General features: G+C 48.2%; 1 protein-coding gene across 5 annotated transcripts in view; it reads left to right on the top strand.

Annotated features, from left to right (window-relative positions):
- The first annotated feature begins 5,092 nt into the window (after nucleotides 1-5,092).
- Nucleotides 5,093-19,814, top strand: part of TRPV3 (transient receptor potential cation channel subfamily V member 3) — a 42,299-nt gene continuing 27,577 nt past the window's right edge. For 4 of the 5 annotated variants that reach the window (XM_060204161.1, XM_060204160.1, XM_060204158.1 and 1 more), the window contains exons 1-5: nucleotides 5,250-5,394; nucleotides 9,518-9,638; nucleotides 17,626-17,730; nucleotides 17,852-17,938; nucleotides 18,989-19,143. In XM_060204161.1, the coding sequence (XP_060060144.1) occupies nucleotides 9,520-9,638; nucleotides 17,626-17,730; nucleotides 17,852-17,938; nucleotides 18,989-19,143 (466 nt within the window). In that variant the 5' untranslated portion in view covers nucleotides 5,250-5,394; nucleotides 9,518-9,519. Of the gene's footprint in view, nucleotides 5,395-9,517; nucleotides 9,639-17,625; nucleotides 17,731-17,851; nucleotides 17,939-18,988; nucleotides 19,144-19,814 lie in introns of all 5 variants that reach the window. The other variant, XM_007520960.2, reaches the window with a different exon arrangement.

Raw genomic sequence — 19,814 nt, 5'->3', positions numbered from 1 at the left:
CTCCACTCCTTGAACACGTTGGCTTCAAATCTCTGTTCATGTGGGTCTCCTCATGTGGACTAACTTCTTCTCTCTCAAGTCTAACCCAAATACTCCCTTTTTCCTGAACCAACTCCCACGGCCCCGTTGGTGTGGGTCTATCCCTTGTTGGGGTCCCTGGCTGAGTCCATCTCCCCCCACTGCCTCACAAGCTCTTTGAAGGTGAGGCCACCTTCTGGAGTTTTGAGTTCCACACAGACTCCTTGATTTCCTGCTTGGGCCTCCCACTGTGGGCTTTCATGTTGGATTCAATGGAGTTACATGGAGATCTTCCCTAGGAGCTGGAGCTGCCATTTCTATGAGTTTGGGGTGGCATGGGGGGCAGTACTAGGCAGTGGTTCCTCTTTCTCATATAGTGTGGGGGGGTGGTGGGGGGGTGGGAGGGCACAGTATGAGCCATGGGGTGGCAGACTGGGGTCTTTTAAACCACACTTGAGAAAATGTGCTAACACAAGACAAAACATGGACACTGAAGTTTGGAGTCAGCCTCAGCCTCAGGGTTCTAAGGTAAGCAGACACAAGCTAGGAGGGAGGGACTGAGTCACAGGGGCAATTACCTGAGTAACAGAGGGAGGACGATGCTTTGCTGGAGGCGCAGAGGGTCCTCATACAGTTTTCATGTTGTGTGGAAACTTTACCTCTCCTATCCCCTGACTTCCTCCCTTGCCCACACATGAGGTCTGCTGAGTATGAAGTCAGGCTTTCTTCCTTCCTTCCTTCCTTCCTTCCTTCCTTCCTTCCTTCCTTCCTTCCTTCCTTTTTCTCTCACCATCCCTCCTCCTCTTCTTTTATTATTATTTATTTATTTTTAAATTTCTTTATGGGAGGATTAATGGTTTGTAGTCAATAGTAAAATACAATAGTTTGTACATAAATAATATTTCCACATAACAATACAACCCCTGATAGGTCCTCTTCTGCCATCGTGTTTCAAGAACTGAACCCTCCACCCCCACCCCAGAGTCTTTTACTTTGGTGCAATACACCGATTCTAGTCCAAGTTCTGCTTAGTGTTTTCCCTTCTGATCTTATTTCTCAACTTCTGCCTAGGAATGAGATCATCCTATATTCATCATTCTATTTCTGACTTATCTCACTTAATACGATTTCTACATTTTCAGATGGGCTGAAAATGGTGAAATCACCATTTTTTAGGACAAGAGGGGTACAACTCCAAACAATTCCCACCACCAGAACTCTGTATCCCCTCCCCTACCTTGAAAGCTTTCCTATTATTTAACCCTCTGGGAGCATGGACCCAAGGTCATTGTGGGATGCAGAAGGTGGAAGGTCTGGCTTCTGTAATTGCTTCCCCGCTGAAAATGGGCATTGACAGGTTGATCCATACTCCCAGCCTGCTTCTCTCTTTCCCTAGTGGGGTGGGGTTCTGGGGAATCAGAGCTTCAGGACACATTGTTGGGGTTGTCTGTCCAGAGAAGTTTGTTAGGCATCATGCTAGCATCTGGAACCTGGTGGCTGAAAAGAGAGTTAACATGTAAAGCCAAACAAGTTGTTGGCTAATCATGAACCTAAAGGCTGGAGTAGTGCAGATGAAGAGTTGGGGCGGGGGGTCTCCATTTTGTAGATAGCTAGTAGGCATATTTTAGTTATATTCCAAAGGGCCTGTGGCTATACTAGTTTTTTTTTTCCCCTGAGCCTGAAATCTGATATGCAGGTGGATCCTAGTTATTGTCTGGGGAGATGATGTCATGGATAGAAAAAGGACCAGAAAGCTGGATCAGGGAAGAGAGTAGCTCCCAAATATGGGAAAGGTGTATACATATTGTTGACTGTAAACCCTATCGATTTGATCTGATTTGGTTCCCATATTAAGCTTAGGAGCCTATGTGACCTCTTCATTCCCTTAAATCTGAGCTCACATTCTGTGGTCATCAGTAGGAACGTTCCAAGCTGCCCCAATCTTCCTTGGGTGTAGCATAGAGTATGTTGTCCAGTCTCCCATTCAGAGGATGGAACATTATCTACCGTTGTTGATCCAAGTTGAGGGCAAGGTCCTATGGGGGCCCACAAAGGGGTCTGTTTTGTTGTTCCTGAAAAATCACCATTTTAAATAGCTGAGTAGTATTCCATTGTGTATATATACCACAACTTGCTCAGCCACTCATCTGTTGTTGGACACCTGGGCTGCTTCCAGTTTTGGCTATTACAAATTGTGCTACTATGAACATATGTGTACATAGATCTTTTTGGATGGGTATATTGGCTCCCTAGGATATATCCCCAGAAAAGAATTGTGGGGTCATAGGGTAGGTCCATTTCTAGCCTTCTGAGTTCTCCAGACTGCTCCCCACAGGGGTTGGACCAATTTACATTCCTACCAGCAGTACAGGAGGGTTCCTTTGTCCACACAACCTCTCCAGCATTTGCTGCTGTTACCTTTTCTGATGTATGACATTCTCACAGTAGTGAAGTGGTATCTCATTGTTGTCTTTATTTGCATTTCTCTGACAACCAATGACTTGGAACATTTTTTCATATGTCTGTTGTATGTTTAGATCTCTTCTATGGTGAATATTCTGTTCACATCCTCTCCCCATTTGTTTTCTTGTTGAGTGTGGCAAGTTCTTTATATGTATTGGTTATCAGCCTCTTTCTTGTCTGATGCATGACATGTAAAGATCTTCTCTCACTCTGTGTTCTCTGGTTTGGGTGCTGGTTTCATTTACTGTGTGGAATCTTTTTTTTTTTATTGTTGTTATTGATGTCGTTGCTGTTGGATGAGAGAGAAATGAAGAAAAGAGAAGACAGAGAAGGGGAGAGAAAGATAGACACCTGCAGACCTGCTTCATCAATTGTGAAGCAACTCCCTGCAGGTGGGGAGCCGGGGGCTTGAACCAGGATCCTTACACTGGTCCTTGCACTTTGTGCCACGTGTGCTTAACCTGTTGCACTACCACCCAACTCCCTGCTGTGAAGACTCTTTTTAATTTGATATAGTCTCAGTAGATTATTTTTGTTTTAGTCTTCTTTGTAATCGCATTCGTTTCATTAAAGATGCCTTTAAAATTTAGATGAAAAGAATTCTCGGGATACAGAGTTCTGGTGGTAGGAATTGTGTGAAGCTGTACCCCTCTTATCCTATGGTTTAGTCAATGTTTCCTTTTTATAAATAAAAAATAAAATAAAATAAAATAAAAAAGAAAAGGATTCTGGCAATATTTTCCTATGAGTATTTGATAGTTTCTGGTCTAGTATCCAAGTCCTTGATGGAATTTACTTTTGTGTTTGGTGAAATACAGTGGTTCAGTTTCATTCTTCTGCACGTTTCAACCCATGTTTTCTAACACCATTTGTTGAGGAGACTCTGCTTCCCCCATTTAATAGTCTGGGCCCCTTTGTCAAAGATTAGGTGTCCATAGGAGTGGGGGCTCTTCTTTTTTTGATAATCACAGAGATACAGAAGCAGAGAAAGGAAGTGAAGCAAAGCAGTGCACTATCCAAGTGTGCTAGATCACCAGTCCTTCCCTTCCCTTCTCTTCCCTTCCCTTCCCTTCCCTTCCCTTCCCTTCCCTTCCCTTCCTTTCCCTTCTCTCCCCTTCCCTTCCCTTCCCTTCCCTTCCCTTCCCTTCCCTTCTCTCCCCTCCCCTTCCCTTCCCTTCCCTTCCCTTCCCTTCCCTTCCCTTCCCTTCCCTTCCCTCCCCTTCCCTTCCCTTCCCTTCCCTCCCCTTCCCTTCCCTTCCCTTCCCTTCCCTTCCCTTCCCTTCCCTTCCCTACCTTCCCTTCCCTTCCCTTCCCTTCCCTTCCCTTCCCTTCCCTCCTCTTTCCTCCCCATATAAATATATATATCAATTTTTATTATATATATTTATTGGATAGAAACAGCCATAAATCGAGAGGAATGGGGACATAGGGAGAGACATGAAAGTCTCTAAGTATTAAGGTATTTCTCCAGTCCAAAGTCAGGCTTTCTTTCTTTTTATTTCTGACACCAGGGTCTAATGCATGCACGATGCCAGAACTCCCAGGCTGATTTTTCACTCTTTGAAAAATCCTATTCAATTTTAACTTTTATTCACTTCGGATAGACACACAGGGAGAACAGACAGAACAGGGAGTGTCACCACCTCACCGGAGCTTTTCCCAGTGCCATGGCACTTCTAGGTGATGTTGGAGCTTGGAACCCTGCTGTGGGTATGGAAGGTATGCACCCCACTGGCTGAGCTAGCTTCTGCCCCTCACTGAAGCCAGGTTTTCTGCCCTTTACTGGCCACAGGTGCCAATGGCTCACATTTTAGAAGCCTCCTGTCTTTCTCTAGACCTAGCAGGCTGTGATGCTGAGGGGTAGAGGGGCTGGCCCTCCCTGGAAGTTGGGGAAGTCTCTGGCACATCTGTCATTGATGCTGTTTCTGTCAGCAGACTTCCTGTTCTGTACCAGTCCTGTCTTGCCCTGTGGGAACAGGCGTGCTATTCTTGAGTGATAAGGAGACAGGCAGGAACACCCCAGTGTTGCTCTACCCCCTCCTCAGCTGCGACTGGGCTGGGGGAAAGGGCACAGTCTTGCTGATGTGCTGGCCTGGAAGCAAGTGGCCCAGTCAGCCAATTGCCACAGCAAAATCAGTAGTTGACAGCTGTCATGTTTACTGTGTTCTGCACTCTGGGTCTCCCACTGACCCCTCCTATGCATTCTCTCCATTCTATGCATCTCTCCACACATGTATGCATCGTGTTCTCTCTTTTAGGTCCCTTGGTGGCTCTCCCAGAAAGATTGATTATGTGTATTGACAGCGAACTTTCTCTTTCTCCAAGGGAACTTGATCCTAGACTGTGAAGGTGAAATACTAGTCTTGGGGTTGGGTGCTTTGGGGTCAGGCAGGTCAACCCTCGACTGTGATCTTGTCTCCCAGGGCTCAGGGCAAAGCACAGGACTGTTCACTAGGACTTCCCACCAGCTCCATCTCTTTGAGGCCTCACAACTTCCTTGGGAAGTTGGTATCAGGATTTCCATTTCCCAGCTGGGGAAACTGAGGACCGTAATAGGAAGCATCACATACAAGGGAGGGAAGAGCTAGGGTTGGAACATCAGCCTACTTATCCCTGCTTCTCTTGGCTGGTTGGGGTGAGGCTGCCTTGTGGGTGTAGGGGTGAGTCAGGCAGGGCACGTGGGCAGGTGGGCGGGCACTGCAGCTGGGGCCAGTGGGCGTGGCCTGCCTGGCGCCTAGGGCAGGTAGCCCAGCCAGTTCTGCCTCTGACGCTTCATTCCAGCCATCCTTGTGCCTGAGATGAGAGCCTCCTGCCAACTCAACCACTGTCCCGACGGGGGGCCTTGGGCCAGGGACATGTGGTGACTTCAGAGCAAGGGCAGTCACAGCCACCTGGCCATCTAGACCTCACCAGGTGAGTCCTGGACACCAAGGACAATTAGTGGCCTCTGAGGTCCGAGGAGCCCAGAGTGAGCACCTTAGCCATCCTCTGAGCCTTAGCTCCCTGAACCTTTGGGTCTGGGGAGTGTTGGCAGGGAGCTTGGGCCTCTAGCAGGGGAAACAGAGGTAGGGGCCAGACTTTTTTGGGGGCTATAGGAGTGCCAGAGCACAGTTTCTGACAGAGCCAGAAATCTTTCTTTTGAGTTTGAGGAGTTTTGGAGTGTGAGGTAAGGAATGGGAAGGATAGCACACAGCCCAGGGAGCTGGTAAGGCTCTCCCTCCATTCCTCATGGGCCCCGGGGGCACAGTGTGAGGGAAGTACATGGCAAGATGAGCTGCTTCCAGGGCTTCCGAGGGATGGGACCAGGCATCTTCCAGGAGCTGACCCAGCTGACCCCTGTGCCCCTCCACCCTGGGCCTTGTCTGTCTCTCAAGAGAAGCCATTCCAGACAGTGTCCAGGCTTGAGGTATAGGGCATTCCAATTCCAGGCCTTGAGAGAGTGCAACAGGTGAGAACTCGGGGTTTACAGGTGACTCAGGGAGCTAATTATAGTTGCTGCAACCTCAGCCCAGAGTTTTTCTGACACTCCTGCTCCGGCTGCCCAAGACAGCCCTGCACTAGAGGCTCTGGGCAGAGGGGACAGAACAGCCAGCTGTCTTGGCTCAGGGCTCTAGGTCCTTGGAGAACATTCAGGTCTTTCCTCAGAAGGGTAAACAGAGGCCCCAGGAGGAGTCAGACATGCCCTATGTCCCTCTCATTCCCTAAGCTTGATCCCCCTCTTTTTATTTTTGCCTCCAGGGTTATTGCTGGGGCTCAGTGCCAGCACTACAAATCCACTGCTCCTGGTAGTCATTCCCCTGCCCCACCCCCCATTTTATTGGCTAGGACAGAGAGAAATTGAGAGGGGAGGAGAAGATAGAGGAGAGAGAAAGATAGATACCTGCAGACCTGCTTCACCACCTGTGAAGCGTCCCTCAGGCAGGTGGGGAGTTGGGAGCTCGAACCGAGATCCTTCTGTAGGTCCTTGAGCAGTGTGCCCTTAACCGGGTTGCCACCATCCATTGTCTACTCTGTGTTTTGGGCTGGGGAAGGTAGTACGGCCACCCGGTCTCATTAACTGTTACTGACATGGGCAGAGACCTGGCCTCTCATGGTTCCCTGTCTAGGGGCTGCTCTGCCTGTCTGGCCTTGAGGGTCCTCCTTGAAGCTCCCAGCCTCAAGATGCCTGAGCTCCAGGACTGAAGGCCTCCCCTGGATGACTCTGTCTTCCAAAGCTGCTTCTTTTTTTAGTGGAGGAGGGAGATTTCCCAGCCTTGTTCCAGTCCAGTGACAACCTGATCAGTCACTTCCTCCAGGAAGCCTTCCTATCACTGTGGTCCCAGCTCTACCCTACATGTCTGGGCTCTTTTTGAAAGACATCTATCCTCTACCCTCCACTTCTGTAACTCTTGAGGGGAGTGGGAGGGTTGGAGGACTCAAGTTGAGAATGGTCCCCTATTAACTGCAGTGTCTGTCACCTCCTGTGTGCCCATCCTTCCCTTCTGTCTGCCTCATCCTGTGCAGCCACCATTTCCCATCTCAGTGACCCACACAACTTCTTCCTGCCCTTTCCTCTCAACTCCCAGTAAGATGACTATCTCCTGAAACCTTCTCCTCCAAGCCCCCATGCTCATTGCCCTGTTGGGGTCAGCCGTGACTCCAGGCCTAATCTACTTCCAGCCTCACTTCCACTGCTTCTGACAGATAACCCTGCTCTCCAGCTACATTGCTTCTGTCTCTTAATAGAACTTCTTTTTGTAAAAAAATTCTTTTAAATATTTATTTATTTTCCCTTTTGTTGCCCTTGTTATTTTTTATTGTTGTTGTAGTTATTATTGTTGTTACTGATGTCATCGTTGTTACATAGGACAGAGAGAAATGGAGAGAGGAGGGGAATAGAAAGAGGGGGAGAGAAAGATAGACACCAGCAGACCTGCTTCACTGCCTGTGAAGTGACTCCCCTGCAAGTAGAGAGATAGGCGCTCGAACCAGGATCCTTATGCCAGTCCTTGCACTTCACACCACGTGCGCTTAACCCGCTGCGCTACCACCCGACTCCCAGAATTTCTTTTTTAAAGTCCCCTCCCCACCCCAGCCCAGAGTTATCTCTGGGGCTCAGTGCCTGCACAACAAATGTACTGTTCCTGGTGGCCATTGTCTTCTCTTTTTTTTTCTTTTCTTTATTTGATAAGACAGAAAAATTGAGAGGGGAGGGGAGGATAGAGAAGTACAGAGACAGAGAGATATATGTAGCACTTGCTTCACTGCTTGTGAAGCATCCTTCCTGCAGGTTGGGAGTGGGAGATTGAACCTGGTTCTTTGCACATGGTAACATGTGCGCTTAATCTGGTGCACCACTGCTCGGCCCCCAGGTTTGTTTGTTTACCTATGTATTTATTTTTTAATTTTTATTAGTTATTTAATAATGATTAACAATACTATAAGATAACAGGGGTACAATTACAGTTCAGACCACCAGAGTTCTATGTCCCATCCTCTCCAATGGAAGCTTCCCTATTCTTTATCCCTTTGGGAATATGGACCAAAATTCTTTATAGGGTGCAGAAGATGGGATCTGGTTTCTGGAATTGCTTCTCTGCTGGACATGGACAATAGCACATCAATCCATACCCCCAGCCTGTTTTCTATCTTTCCCTAGTTGGGACCTATGTATTTATTATTAAAGAGGGAGAGAATGAGAGGGAGTGAGGGAGTGAGGAAGAAAGGGGGGAGGGAGAGGGGTAGGGAGAGGGAGAAGGAAAGAAAGAGACTAGAGTACTGCTCAGTTCTGACATAAGGGGCTAAGCTCTGAGGACTTCAGGCTGCAGGTCTGGTGCCCTAATGCTGGGTTATCTCCCTGGCCCTTGATGAACATTCTGCTAATTAAAAAAAAAACATGTTTGCATCTATTTATGTATTACCAAAGCATTGTTCAGCTCTGGCTTATGGTGTTGAACCTGGCACCTTGGAGCTTCAGGCATGAGCCTTCTGCATAACCACTGTGCTGTCTCCTGGGCCCTTGATGAGCTCTCTGATCCTGATCAGGCTGTCCCTTCTGCCTGGGTTTCCTTTTTTCTACATAGGAGACTCAGAAGACATGGCAACCTCTCTTCCCAGTCTCTTTTTGAGCCCAGTGTGGGGTGCAGCCTGTTCTCAGCATCAGTAAATCAGGCCTGGACTGAGGAGCTTCCTCTGCTTTCGGGATAGGGGCTGAGCTGCTCCCTCTGGGTGAAGAGGGAGTCCAGTAGACAGACAGCCATGAAGATAGCTGCACTTAGCTTTGGGTAGGGGAGAGAGATAACCAGCATGTTAGCTGCTGAGATCACCAAGTTGCTGAGAGACCTCAAACCAGAGAGGCCCGAGGTTGTATTAGTAGGAACACAGTGTCTGGGGCCAAAGGTGGTGACTGTCTTACATTGTTGAGGATAGTCCTGAGCATGAAACATGACACAGGTCTTGAGAAATCAGAGCTAATTATTTTTTAAAAAATATTTATTTATTCTCCTTTGTTGCTCTTGTTATTTTATTGTTGTAATTATTATTGTTGTTATTGATGTCATTGTTATTGGACAGGACAGAGAGAAATGGAGAGAGGAGATGAAGACAGAGGGGGAGAGAAAGACAGACACCTGCAGACCTGCTTTACCACTTGTGAAGTGACTCCCCTACAGGTGGGGAGCGGGGGGCTAGAACCAGGATCCTTTGCACCACTTGCACTTAACCCTCTGAGCTACTGCCCGACTCCATCAGACCTAATTCTTAGGATTGCATCTGGAGATTGGTGGCACTGGAGATGGGTTGTGGGAGACGCCATGGACACATGGTCCCTTACCTGGAGGCTCCTCTAGGGCTTACAAGAGCAGAAGAGCAAGAGAGGGAGCAGGGCTGAAGCTTCAGGAAGAGTCTCCCTGTTTCTGAGAAGGGCTGGCTACCCTTCTCAGAGTGCAAGCTTCCTGTGTTAAGAGGTGTGAGCGAAGGCCACGGGGTATCCATGAAGCTCCTTGGATCTCCTTCATGCGCCCTCACCCTGAGCATCTGTACTGTGCTTGTGTTCCAGCCATGAACGCCCACCCCAAGGAGATGATGCCCCTGATGGGTAGGAGGGCTGCTGTCCCCAGCGGGAACCCTGCTGTCCTGCAGGAGAAGAGGCCTGCAGAACTCACTCCCACCAAGAAGAGGTAAGGCTAGCTAGCCCAGGGCTGGGCTCTGTGCAGCCAGGGGGCCTCTGGGAGTCCTTGCTTGGGGGTAAACCCAAGATTCTGCTTCATCTGGGATGTCCTGGTGTCCAACCAGGTATGGCTGGTGGGGTGTGGGGGAATAACATTGCATATGGGGGTGGGCATGCATGGTGGGGTGGCCAGTATGACAAGAACAATCAGGGAGGCCTTCCTGGGGGGCCCCAGGACACTGAGGCAGTCACATTCAAGAAGGTCCTTGGGGGAGGCGAGGGGTGGTTGGAGTCATCCTTGAGACAAGGAGCAGGGAGGCGGGTGACAATCCCAGGCAGGTAGACCAGAGCCTGAGTATGTCTTTCATGAGCACTGGCGCCCAAGCCCATTCTTATGCCCTCTAACCCTGGCTGGGCAATGGAATCACCAGAAATGAATGACACCAACTCAGGATGACGGTTGACGAGGGATCAGCCTACAAAGTGCTCGTCATTGTGCCTGTCATGCACCTGTGTCCAGCACCTGTTAGGCTTGAAGGGTTTTGTTACCTCAAGTTTCATCATCATCATCGCCGTCAGTATTATCCCTCCGTGGGGCTCCTGGGGGCCAGGCAGGGCTGGCATGGTTATCAGCACTTCCTGGTTTGGGACATGAGATCAAGGAAATGACTTCTCCTGGGTCACAAATGACCTGAGCTGCCTCCATTGCCATCCCTCCAGCACCCTTGCTCAGTACCCCTCAAGCCTGTGTGCTGCCCCCCCCCCCCAAGTTGCACTTTCTTGGGTTTGGGATGAGACTCTCCCTTCCCCAGCACAGACTGGCCCACTTGCCCTGCTTCCTCTGCCTCTGTCCCCAGCCCCATCTTGAATCAGATGTGAGCTTAACATGTTTCTTTTTCTTTTCTTTTCTTTTCTTTTCTTTTCTTTTCTTTTCTTTTCTCTTCTCTTCTCTTCTATTATCTTCTTTCCTTTTTTCTTCTTTTCTGTTCCTTTCTTTCCTCTTCCTTTCCTTCCTTCCTTTCTTTCCATTTAATTTTTTGTTATTCTTATTTATTTGTTAGAAATTTAGAGGGAAGAGGGAGATAGAGAGGAAGAGAGACAGAGAGACACCTGCAGCACTGTTTCACCACTCACAAAGCTTCCCTCTGCAGGTGAGGACAGGGGGCTTGAACCTGGGTCCTTGTGCACTGTAATGTGTGCTCAACCAAGTGTGCCACCACCTGGCCCCTGACACATTCCTTTTTATTAGTTTGAATAATGCTCATCAGGGTCTTCTGGACACCCAACCTGGTGACATTAGGACACAGGAAGAATGCCATTTCTGCACAGTCTGGTGAAAAGGCTACTGGGAAAGATGTGGGGTGTGACCCGGAGAGAGGCTGAACTCATTAAGGCAGGCCTTTCTTCTCCTGTGTGGGCAGTCCTAAGGCACCTCCTGGAGGAGGTGGTATTAGAGCATGTGGGCTTGCTCTGGGTCCCCCTCCCCCCTGGCCAGTTGAGGTGAGGGTCAGAGAGTCCCACTGGGAGTCCTGGGGTTAGCTCTGTGTGTTGAGGGTGAAGTGTGCAGAGAGACAGGACAGTCAGCTCTGGTAAAGCCTCAGTGGGGCCATTCATTTATTGAAAGAGAAAGCAAATACATATACCCACTACCCAGGTAGAAGGTCAAGGTCATCATTAACCCAAACACAGAGCAACACAATGCATAGCTGCATTTTGACCTACAAACTATTTGATCACAAGTGAAGAATTACCAAACCATACAAGGTTTGATCACAAGCTTCACAATGCATATTTCCCCAGGAGTAAATTACAGACACTTCAGGGTAAATTACAGGCACCTCAGAGGAAGGGGGAGGTGGAAGGGACAGTTGAGCAAGAATGTATATGGTGGCTTTCAAGTTAGGCCAGGCCAGACACAATGTACAGTAATCATGGTCTTTTTTTTTTTAATATTTATTTTATTTATTTATTCCCTTTTGTTGCCCTTGTTGTTTTATTGTTGTAGTTATTATTGTTGTTGTCATTGTTGGATAGGACAGAGAGAAATGGAGAGAGGAGGGGAAGACAGAGAGGAAGAGAGAAAGATAGACACCTGCAGACCTGCTTCACCGCCTGTGAAGCGACTCCCCTGCAGGTGGGGAGCCGGGGCTCGAACCGGGATCCTTATGCCGGTCCTTGTGCTTTGCGCCACCTGTGCTTAACCCGCTGCGCTACAGCCCGACTCCCGGTCTTGGTTTAAGGGGAGAGGAGAGGCATGTACAGAAAGGTAGCCCCCATTCCAGAGAAGCCATCCATCATTAATTCAGGAGGTCAGGGAAACCTGCCCTTGTCTCAATCTGAAGGGAGAGTTAGGGGTCAACCCACTTGGACCTCATGGAAACAATGGCCTGGACTTCCTGGGACAGTGGGCCCCATCCTCCAATAAGAGCAGATGATGGAAGGTGAAGAGGAAAGGAGAGGACATCTTAGACCTCTTCTCTGGGTACAGGGACTGGAGGAGTCCCATGTAGCTGAAGTGTGTGAAGTGTGGAAAGAGCTTTAGGTGGAAAGATGAGTCTTACTGGGACTACACCAAGGGTTGGGAAAGGAGCCTGGACAAGCCTGTGGGCAGGCAGAGAGCTATGGAGGCATTCTGTGTGAGATGGAAGGCATGGAATGATTTGCAGTTTGGAAAGAACACTCTGAGTGATTGGAGGAGGCTGAGGGCAGAGTGGTGGAGGGAAGTCTGTTGGTGAGCCCAAATGAGGTCTGATCTTGATGGTAAGGGATGAATAAGAGCAGGCCAGAGCCAGAGATATTAGGGTCCTGGGGTCCACAGCATGAAGTAGGGGAGGTGTAGGATCAGGAAGTATAAGAGACATGCCCTTCTGCTAGTGAGGGGAGTTGGAGGATGATGGGCCACTGTTACCATGGTCATGTCAGCAAGGATGAGCCAAGTTTTTTTAATTTTTTGTATTATCTTCATTTATTTATTGGATAGTGACAGTCAGAAATTGATAAAGAAAGGGGGTGATAGAGAGAAAGAGAGACAGAGAGACACCTGCAGCACTGCTTCACCACTTGCAAAGCTTTCCCTCTGCAGGTGGGGACCGGGTCCTTGTGCATTGTAACATTTGCACTCAACCAGGTACGCCACCACCTGGCCTCCTAAGCCAAGTTCTAGTGCACAGTGTTATCTGAGAGATTCCAAGGGACATCTAGATGGCTGTTTTTTTTTTTTTCCATTTTTTATTGTACTATTTTTTTATTGGGGAATTAATGTTTTACATTCAACAGTAAGTACAATAGTTTGTACATGCATAACATTCCCCAGTTTCCCATATAATAATACAACCCCCACTAGGTCCTCTGAATCTTTCTTGGACCTGTATTCTCCCCACCCACCCACCCCAGAGTCTTTTACTTTGGTGCGATACGCCAATTCCATTTCAGGTTCTACTTGTGTTTTCTTTTCTGATCTTGTTTTTCAACTTCTGATGGCTGTTTTTTTTTAAATATTTAATTTATTTATTAATGAGAAAGATAGGAGGAGAGAGAGAAAGAACCAGACATCACTCTGGTACATGTGCTGCTGGGGATTGAACTCAGGATCTCACACTTGAGAGTCCAGTGCTTTATCCACTGCACCACCTCCCGGACCACATAGATGGCTGTTCTGTCCTGGAAGTAGGGAGGGTTCTCATTCACCTCAGAAATCAGGGAACTCTTCTTCTTTCTTTCTTCCTTCTTTCCTTCCTTTCTTTTGAGTATGGACCCAGGATCATTGTGGGGTGCAGAAGGTGGAAGGTCTGGCTTCTAACTGCTTCTCTCCTGAACATGGGCATTGTCAGGTCTATCTATATTCCCAACCTATCTCTCTCTTTCCCTAGTGGGGTAGGGATCTGGGGAAGGCAGGGTTCCAGGACACATGGTGGGGTCCTCTGCCCAAGGAAGTTGGGTTGGCATCATGGTATCATCTGGAATCTGGTGACTGAAGAAGAGTTAAGATTTAATGCAGAACAAATTGTTGACTAATCATGAACCTAAAGGCATGAATATTGCAGACAAAGATTGGGGTCTCCGTTTTGGAAAAAGTTAGTAGGTCTGTTTTAGGTATATTCCAGAGGGCTCATGCCCGAGTCTGACAGCTAATATGCAGGTGGACCCAGGTGTTGTTTGGGGAGATGGTGCCATAGTTGGAAAAAGGACTAGAAAGCTGGATCAGGGAAGACAGTAGCTCCCAAATATGGGGAAAGTATATAAATATTATTAACTGTAAACTCCACCGGTTTGATCTGGGCCCATATTCAGCACAGGAGCCTATGTAACCTCTGCATCCCTGTAGGTCTGAGCTCACATTCTGTGGTCATGGCTAGGAACATTCCAGGCTGCACTAATTTCAGGACCCATCTTCTTTGGGTAGAGTATGTTGTCTAACCTCCCTTCAGAGAGTGGAACATTCCCTACCATTGTTGATCCACATTGAGGCAGAGTTTTATAGGGGCCCACAACGGGGTCCACTATGTTGTTCCTGATGGAGATGACCTGTGACAAGTAGCAAGAAGGATCTATTAGAGGTCCAGGCCCATCATGTCTGTGTGGGAGCCCAAGGTCTCCCTGAGTAGGGCCCAGCTGATGGGGTGTCCTGGTTGTGACTAAGAGTCATCATTGGAGTCTGCCAGTCTCTTGCCCCATTTCAGCTTTTGTAGTCCTCCTCTCCTCCTTTCTAGGAATACTTTGAAGGCCTCCATCTGTCTAACTCCTTCTCCTCAGGCAAATAGTTTAGACAGCGATCTCAGAATTGAATAGAGGACCCAGGCCTAGAAAAAGAAAATGAAAAACTACAAGTAAATAAAGGTATCTTCACCACTAAGGGAATAGGTATTAGAGGTAGAATTGAAAGCACCAAGAAGTCTAGAGTGGGGAGAGTTTTTTGGACCAGGAATTTAAAAAAAAAAATAACCATCATGCCATGAGCCACACGTAACTACCACGGTGATTTTACTGGCTCACCTGTGATAGAGATACAGACAAATGAAGACTATGGAGATGTCTGTGGAGTTCAGACCTCTTAGGCATTTCTTAGGACAAAACAGGCAAGACAGGTTCCCCAGTCCTGGGGCAGCTTAGAGGTATTTCTGTGCTACCCCGCACCCATTCTCCTCCTATTTTTCTTTTCCTATTCTTCCTCTTCCATCTCTGTCACCACTTCCTCCTCCTCTTTCTCCTCCTCTTTCTCATTCTTCCCTTCCTCCTCCTCTTCTTCCCTCTCTCTTGTTTTTAAAATCACTTTATTGAGGAAACACTGACTTGTGGGAGAGGCTAGTTAGCATAATGGTTATGCAAAGAGACTGCCATGCCTAAGGCTCCAAAGTTCCAAATTCAACCCCCATACCACTATAAGCCAGAGCTGAGGGGGGGGGACAGACCCTAACTTGCAGGACTATTGTCATAGGGGCACAGTTTCATGTATCCCCAAGACAGGTATCAGCACACCTCACTCTCCACCAAATTATCATCTCCCTTCACTGTTGAGCACTGAGCCCCAGCACCACCAACACCCTGCCCCTTCAGCTGCTCTTTCAAAGACAGAGAGAAGTGGTGAGCTCACTTGCTCACCTGAGGCAACAATACCCAGGTGATGCCCTTTGGTCTGGGTAAGGGCCACATAAAAACTAGCATCTGTTCCAGATAAGGAGACAGGATGTCACATGACTGAGACCTTGCCATCAGTCTGTGATGGTGGGTGAGCTGGGCAGGTGCAGTCAAAAGTAGGGCAGGTGTGTGATTGGCTTTTATGGTCTAGTAGCACCCTGTCCCAGGGGTAAGATCCTTGCCACAGTCAGGTCCTTCCCAGCCATAGAATCTCTTTCTCAGGCTCAGCCCTTACCTTCCTTTCACAGAGGCATTCTTTCCCAGTTGACCTCTCTCTGTTTCCAAATATTTTATTTTATTTTTAGGTTTAAAAATTTTTTTTATTATCTTTATTGGACAGAGTCAACCAGAAATTGAGAGGGAAGGAGGATGATAGAGAGGGAGAGAGGGAGAGAGACATCTGCAGCACTGCCTCACCACTAGAAAAGCTATCCCCATTGCAGGTGGGGACTGGGGATTTGATCCTGGGTCCTTGTGCATTGTAACATGTACGCTCAACCAGTGCACCACCACCCAGCTCCTTTTATTTTATTTTTAAAAATTTATTTTACCAAGCAACAGGTCTCCTTCAAAATCCCACTCTTAAGACACAGAGGTTCCCCCACCCCCTTGACAGAAAGAACCTTCTCTTCCCTTTAGCTCTTATAGCCCAGTTCTAAAAAAAAAAAAAAAAAAAAAAAGACCCAGGTGGTTGCTTGGTTACTGGTTTTGGTCAGACCACTGCTCAGCTCTGGCTTTTGGTGGTGTCAGGGTAGACGGAATCTGGGACCTCTCACATGCAAACCTTCTGCACAAGCTCTGTGATATCACCCCAGCTGATGTGGTTGTTGGGATGATGTCTTCACTCTGGTTGTTAATTTGGAGGATAGAATCCTCTCAATTGTCCCATCTCTTCTGCCTCTCAAATTCCCTACAGAGAACATTAGTAGTTTTAGAGTAAGTGGGTGACTCAATGAAGGAAGCAGTGGGTGAGCTAAGTCAGGAGCCTGGTGGTTCAGTGCAGACCCTCAGCATGGGCGAGGTGACTCCACAGTGAGTTGAAGAAATTCTTCTTCCTACGGGTTCTCAGTCTTCAGGCCCAATGTAGATAGATGCTCTCATGATCTGATTTCTGGGCTCTCGGAGGAGGGGAGGGAGAGGAATGGGGAAGCTTCTGTGGAAGACTGGAAAGGATTGATGAGGATCTGGGAAACTGAGAACCCTCTGGGCGTCAATAGAGGGATGTAGCACCCCAACATTTAGAGTCCAAGGCTGTATTCGTCTGTTTATTGGCCAATCCACTGATCTCTTCATTTAGCATTGATATTCCTACTCCATTTCTCATTGCTCAGTGTGTATCACTTCACCTAGCCTTCCTTATAGCTATCTATCCATGCATGCAGACATGCATTCATCCTTCCATGCATCCACCACCCAACCATCCATTCATCCATCCAGGTATCTATTTATCCATCTGCTCTCTCACCTGCTTATTTGTTCAATATAAAACCAACCATTATTCCCTCTCACTGCTTCACCACTGTGCAAAACAGTTTCCTGGGATTTCTGTCTTGACAAGGCTTCAGCCTGGCTTCTGTCCGCTCAGGTTCTTCCTGCTCTACACCAGGTATTTGCAGCCTCTGTGCTTGCCAAGCAAAGTGATCAGAAGTGATTGAGTGTGGGGTAGGGACTGCTCTGAATATCCTGACTCCAGCCCTTCCCTTCTCCCCCCAGAGCCAGGAAAGGTCCTTGTGTATCTCTTGCAGTCTATGACTCTTCCCCAGGAAGGGTTCTTGCTTCAGACCTGAGGCCTGAGGGGCAGAAGAGAGTGATGGGAGAATTTAGCTCCCATTATTGTGCCCCCAGCTCTGGTGAACCCTTTGCACCCAGAAGTAGTTGCATACAAGAACCTAACTGGTCTGCTTCCAGTTAGACCACATCAGTAGAGAGAGAGATCCCCGGCCTATCAGTTCAGCATTTCTGGTCATGAGTCATCCAGACCTGACTTTGAATCTGGACATTGTCACCTGCCTGTTGTGTGACCGTGAGCAAGTTGTCTGACCTATGGGCTTCCACTTGTCTACCAGTGAAGTGTGGATAATGGCAGTGCCCACTCCTAAGGGCAGCTGTGATTGTGAAGTGAGGCCATGAGTGTGGAGTCCAGCAGGGAGCATTCCTGGTGAGTGGGTACTCTGGGCAGCTGTTCTAATGGCCTTTTGCAGAACCATTATGCTCTCTCCCCAGCCCTGAAATCCCTCATTAGGGCTCTAGGCCCCCTGGATCCATGTTGTTTTCTGCAGGCTCCCCTTCTAGTCCATATGCAATCGTGTTTCATCAAACTGGCATGCCCCAGTTCTAATGGTCTTGCTTGGGTCTTCTCCCAGTGCATACTTCTTCCTGGAGATAGAAGGCTTTGAACCCAACCCCACCGTGGCCAAGACCTCTCCCCCTGTCTTCTCTAAGCCCATGGATTCCAACATCCGGCAGTGGTGAGTGGTTCCCTCAAACCCCCTACCTCAACCTCCCTCCCCAGTTCTCAGCTCCAGTAAGCAGACAGTGATGGGTCCTGGACCACATAGTCTGTTCTGAAACTTGTCCCTGTCTCTTCAGCATCTCTGGTAACTGTGATGACATGGACTCTCCACAGTCTCCTCAGGATGATGTGACAGAAACTCCATCCAATCCCAATAGTCCCAGGTAAACCTGGCCTTCCTTCTTCCAACATGCCTGGAGAGGAAGGTGCCCAAGGACCAGAAAGAGAAAAGTGGCTCCACACCTGGTTGCTGGGACAGATGTCTGTCTGGTTTGGCCTGTGGTTGTGGCTGGTAGACATTTTGGGGAGTGAGAAGAATGATACATTTTACCAACTATAAAAACAATACCTATGCATTAGAAAACATGGGAACAATAGCATGCAACAGAATGAGAATTTAATAAACCACCAAATGTGTAAATGAAGATACACATAAACCATTAAACATAAGCATGCATTTTGCAGAAGGATACACATAACCATGGCTACCTATTTTAAGTATGGAATGGAGGGCAAGGATTAAAATATTTTTTTCAGAGGGCACGGGAGATAGTAAAGAGATACTCATGTCTGGGGCTCCAAAGTTCCTGGTTCAAGCAAAAAAGACTTTCATGCCTGAGGTTCCAGGCTCCCAAATTCAATTCCTTGAGCTAGTATAAGCTAGAGCTGAGTAACTCTCTAGTCAAAACTGAAAAACAAAACACATACAAATTCCAATTAACACTAAATATGAAAGGGAAATCTGCCGCTTCAGCTCATATTTTCAGGTTGATCATGACAGTCAGACGCATAGGCTCCCTGATCATTGCTGTGTGTCCAAATGCAATGACTTTGATGAAACACGATTGCATATGGACTAGAAGGGGAGCCTGCAGAAAACAACATGGATCCAGGGGGCCTAGAGCCCTAATGAGGGATTTCAGGGCTGGGGAGAGAGCATAATGGTTCTGCAAAAGACCTTGATGTCTGAGACGCTGAGCTCCCAGGCTCAATCCCCAGCACTGCCATAAACCAGAGTTGAGCAGTGCTCTGACAAAAAAAAAAAAAAAAAAAAAAAAAAAATCCCACTACGAAACCAAACCCAAACTAAACAAAACATGTGGAAATTTTGGGGGTAGCAGTGTCCTCTGGGCACAGTGGTTCTAGTGTGGGTAAGGGGGGGCCCTGGGTATGGTGGTGCCCATATGGTGAGTTGGAAACTTTCCTGGTCTCAGTGCAAACTTGGCCAAGGAAGAGCAGAGGAGAAAAAAGAAACGGCTGAAGAAGCGCATCTTTGCAGCTGTGTCCGAGGGCTCCGTGGAGGAGCTGCTGGAGCTGCTGGTGGAGCTGCAGGAGCTTTGCAAGCGGCGCCACGGCATGGATGTGCCTGGTCAGTGCTGGGCCCTGGCAGGGATGGTCCAGCTTGGTGCTTTCTGTCTCTTCTTCCTTCCTGCCAGCTTTCTTCCCTACTTCCAACTAGTTACATCCTTGGCTGGATGGATTTTGAACATGACTGTGAGGGTAATGGGGAGCTATAGAAGGATTTGGAGAGATGGGAGGGGGTCATGGTTTGGATACTTTGTGGAGCATGAGGTTCAGTTGGAGATGGAGAGCTGACACCTCAACAGTGGAGCGGGGGAGGGAATAGTGGTCTTAGTAGGTCTAACATTTGTGGGAAGTACAGAGGAAGGAGTCCAGAGTGGGGCCACAGATGATCTGTGGATGGTAGCGCCTGAACTGTCTAAGGGATATGGGACATAAGAGGTTGAGAGGGAGGTGATGGGCTCTATTTGTAGGAGAGAAAGTTTGAAGATTTCACAGTGTCAGTTCTGAGGTGGGCAACGGGAAGTCATACAGTGGGTGAGCCTGACTCTAGCCAGGGAGAGGGTGCAGAAGGCACGGAGTAAAGGTTTCAGGGTTGCAGAGAAGGAGGAGGAAGAGCTGGGGAGGTTGAAGGTGGGATATCAACAAGGGTAGAGCTGCGTCCTGAGGTCTGGGCCAGCAACCCCCATGCCCTGGCCTGTCCTTCATCTGGGAGAGCCAAGCATAGTAGGGAGGGGT

This window comes from Erinaceus europaeus, chromosome 12, assembly GCF_950295315.1.
Source record: "Erinaceus europaeus chromosome 12, mEriEur2.1, whole genome shotgun sequence".
NCBI lineage: Eukaryota > Metazoa > Chordata > Mammalia > Eulipotyphla > Erinaceidae > Erinaceus > Erinaceus europaeus.
Note: the sequence above shows the minus strand (reverse complement) of the source record. Positions and strands in the feature narration are given on the sequence as shown.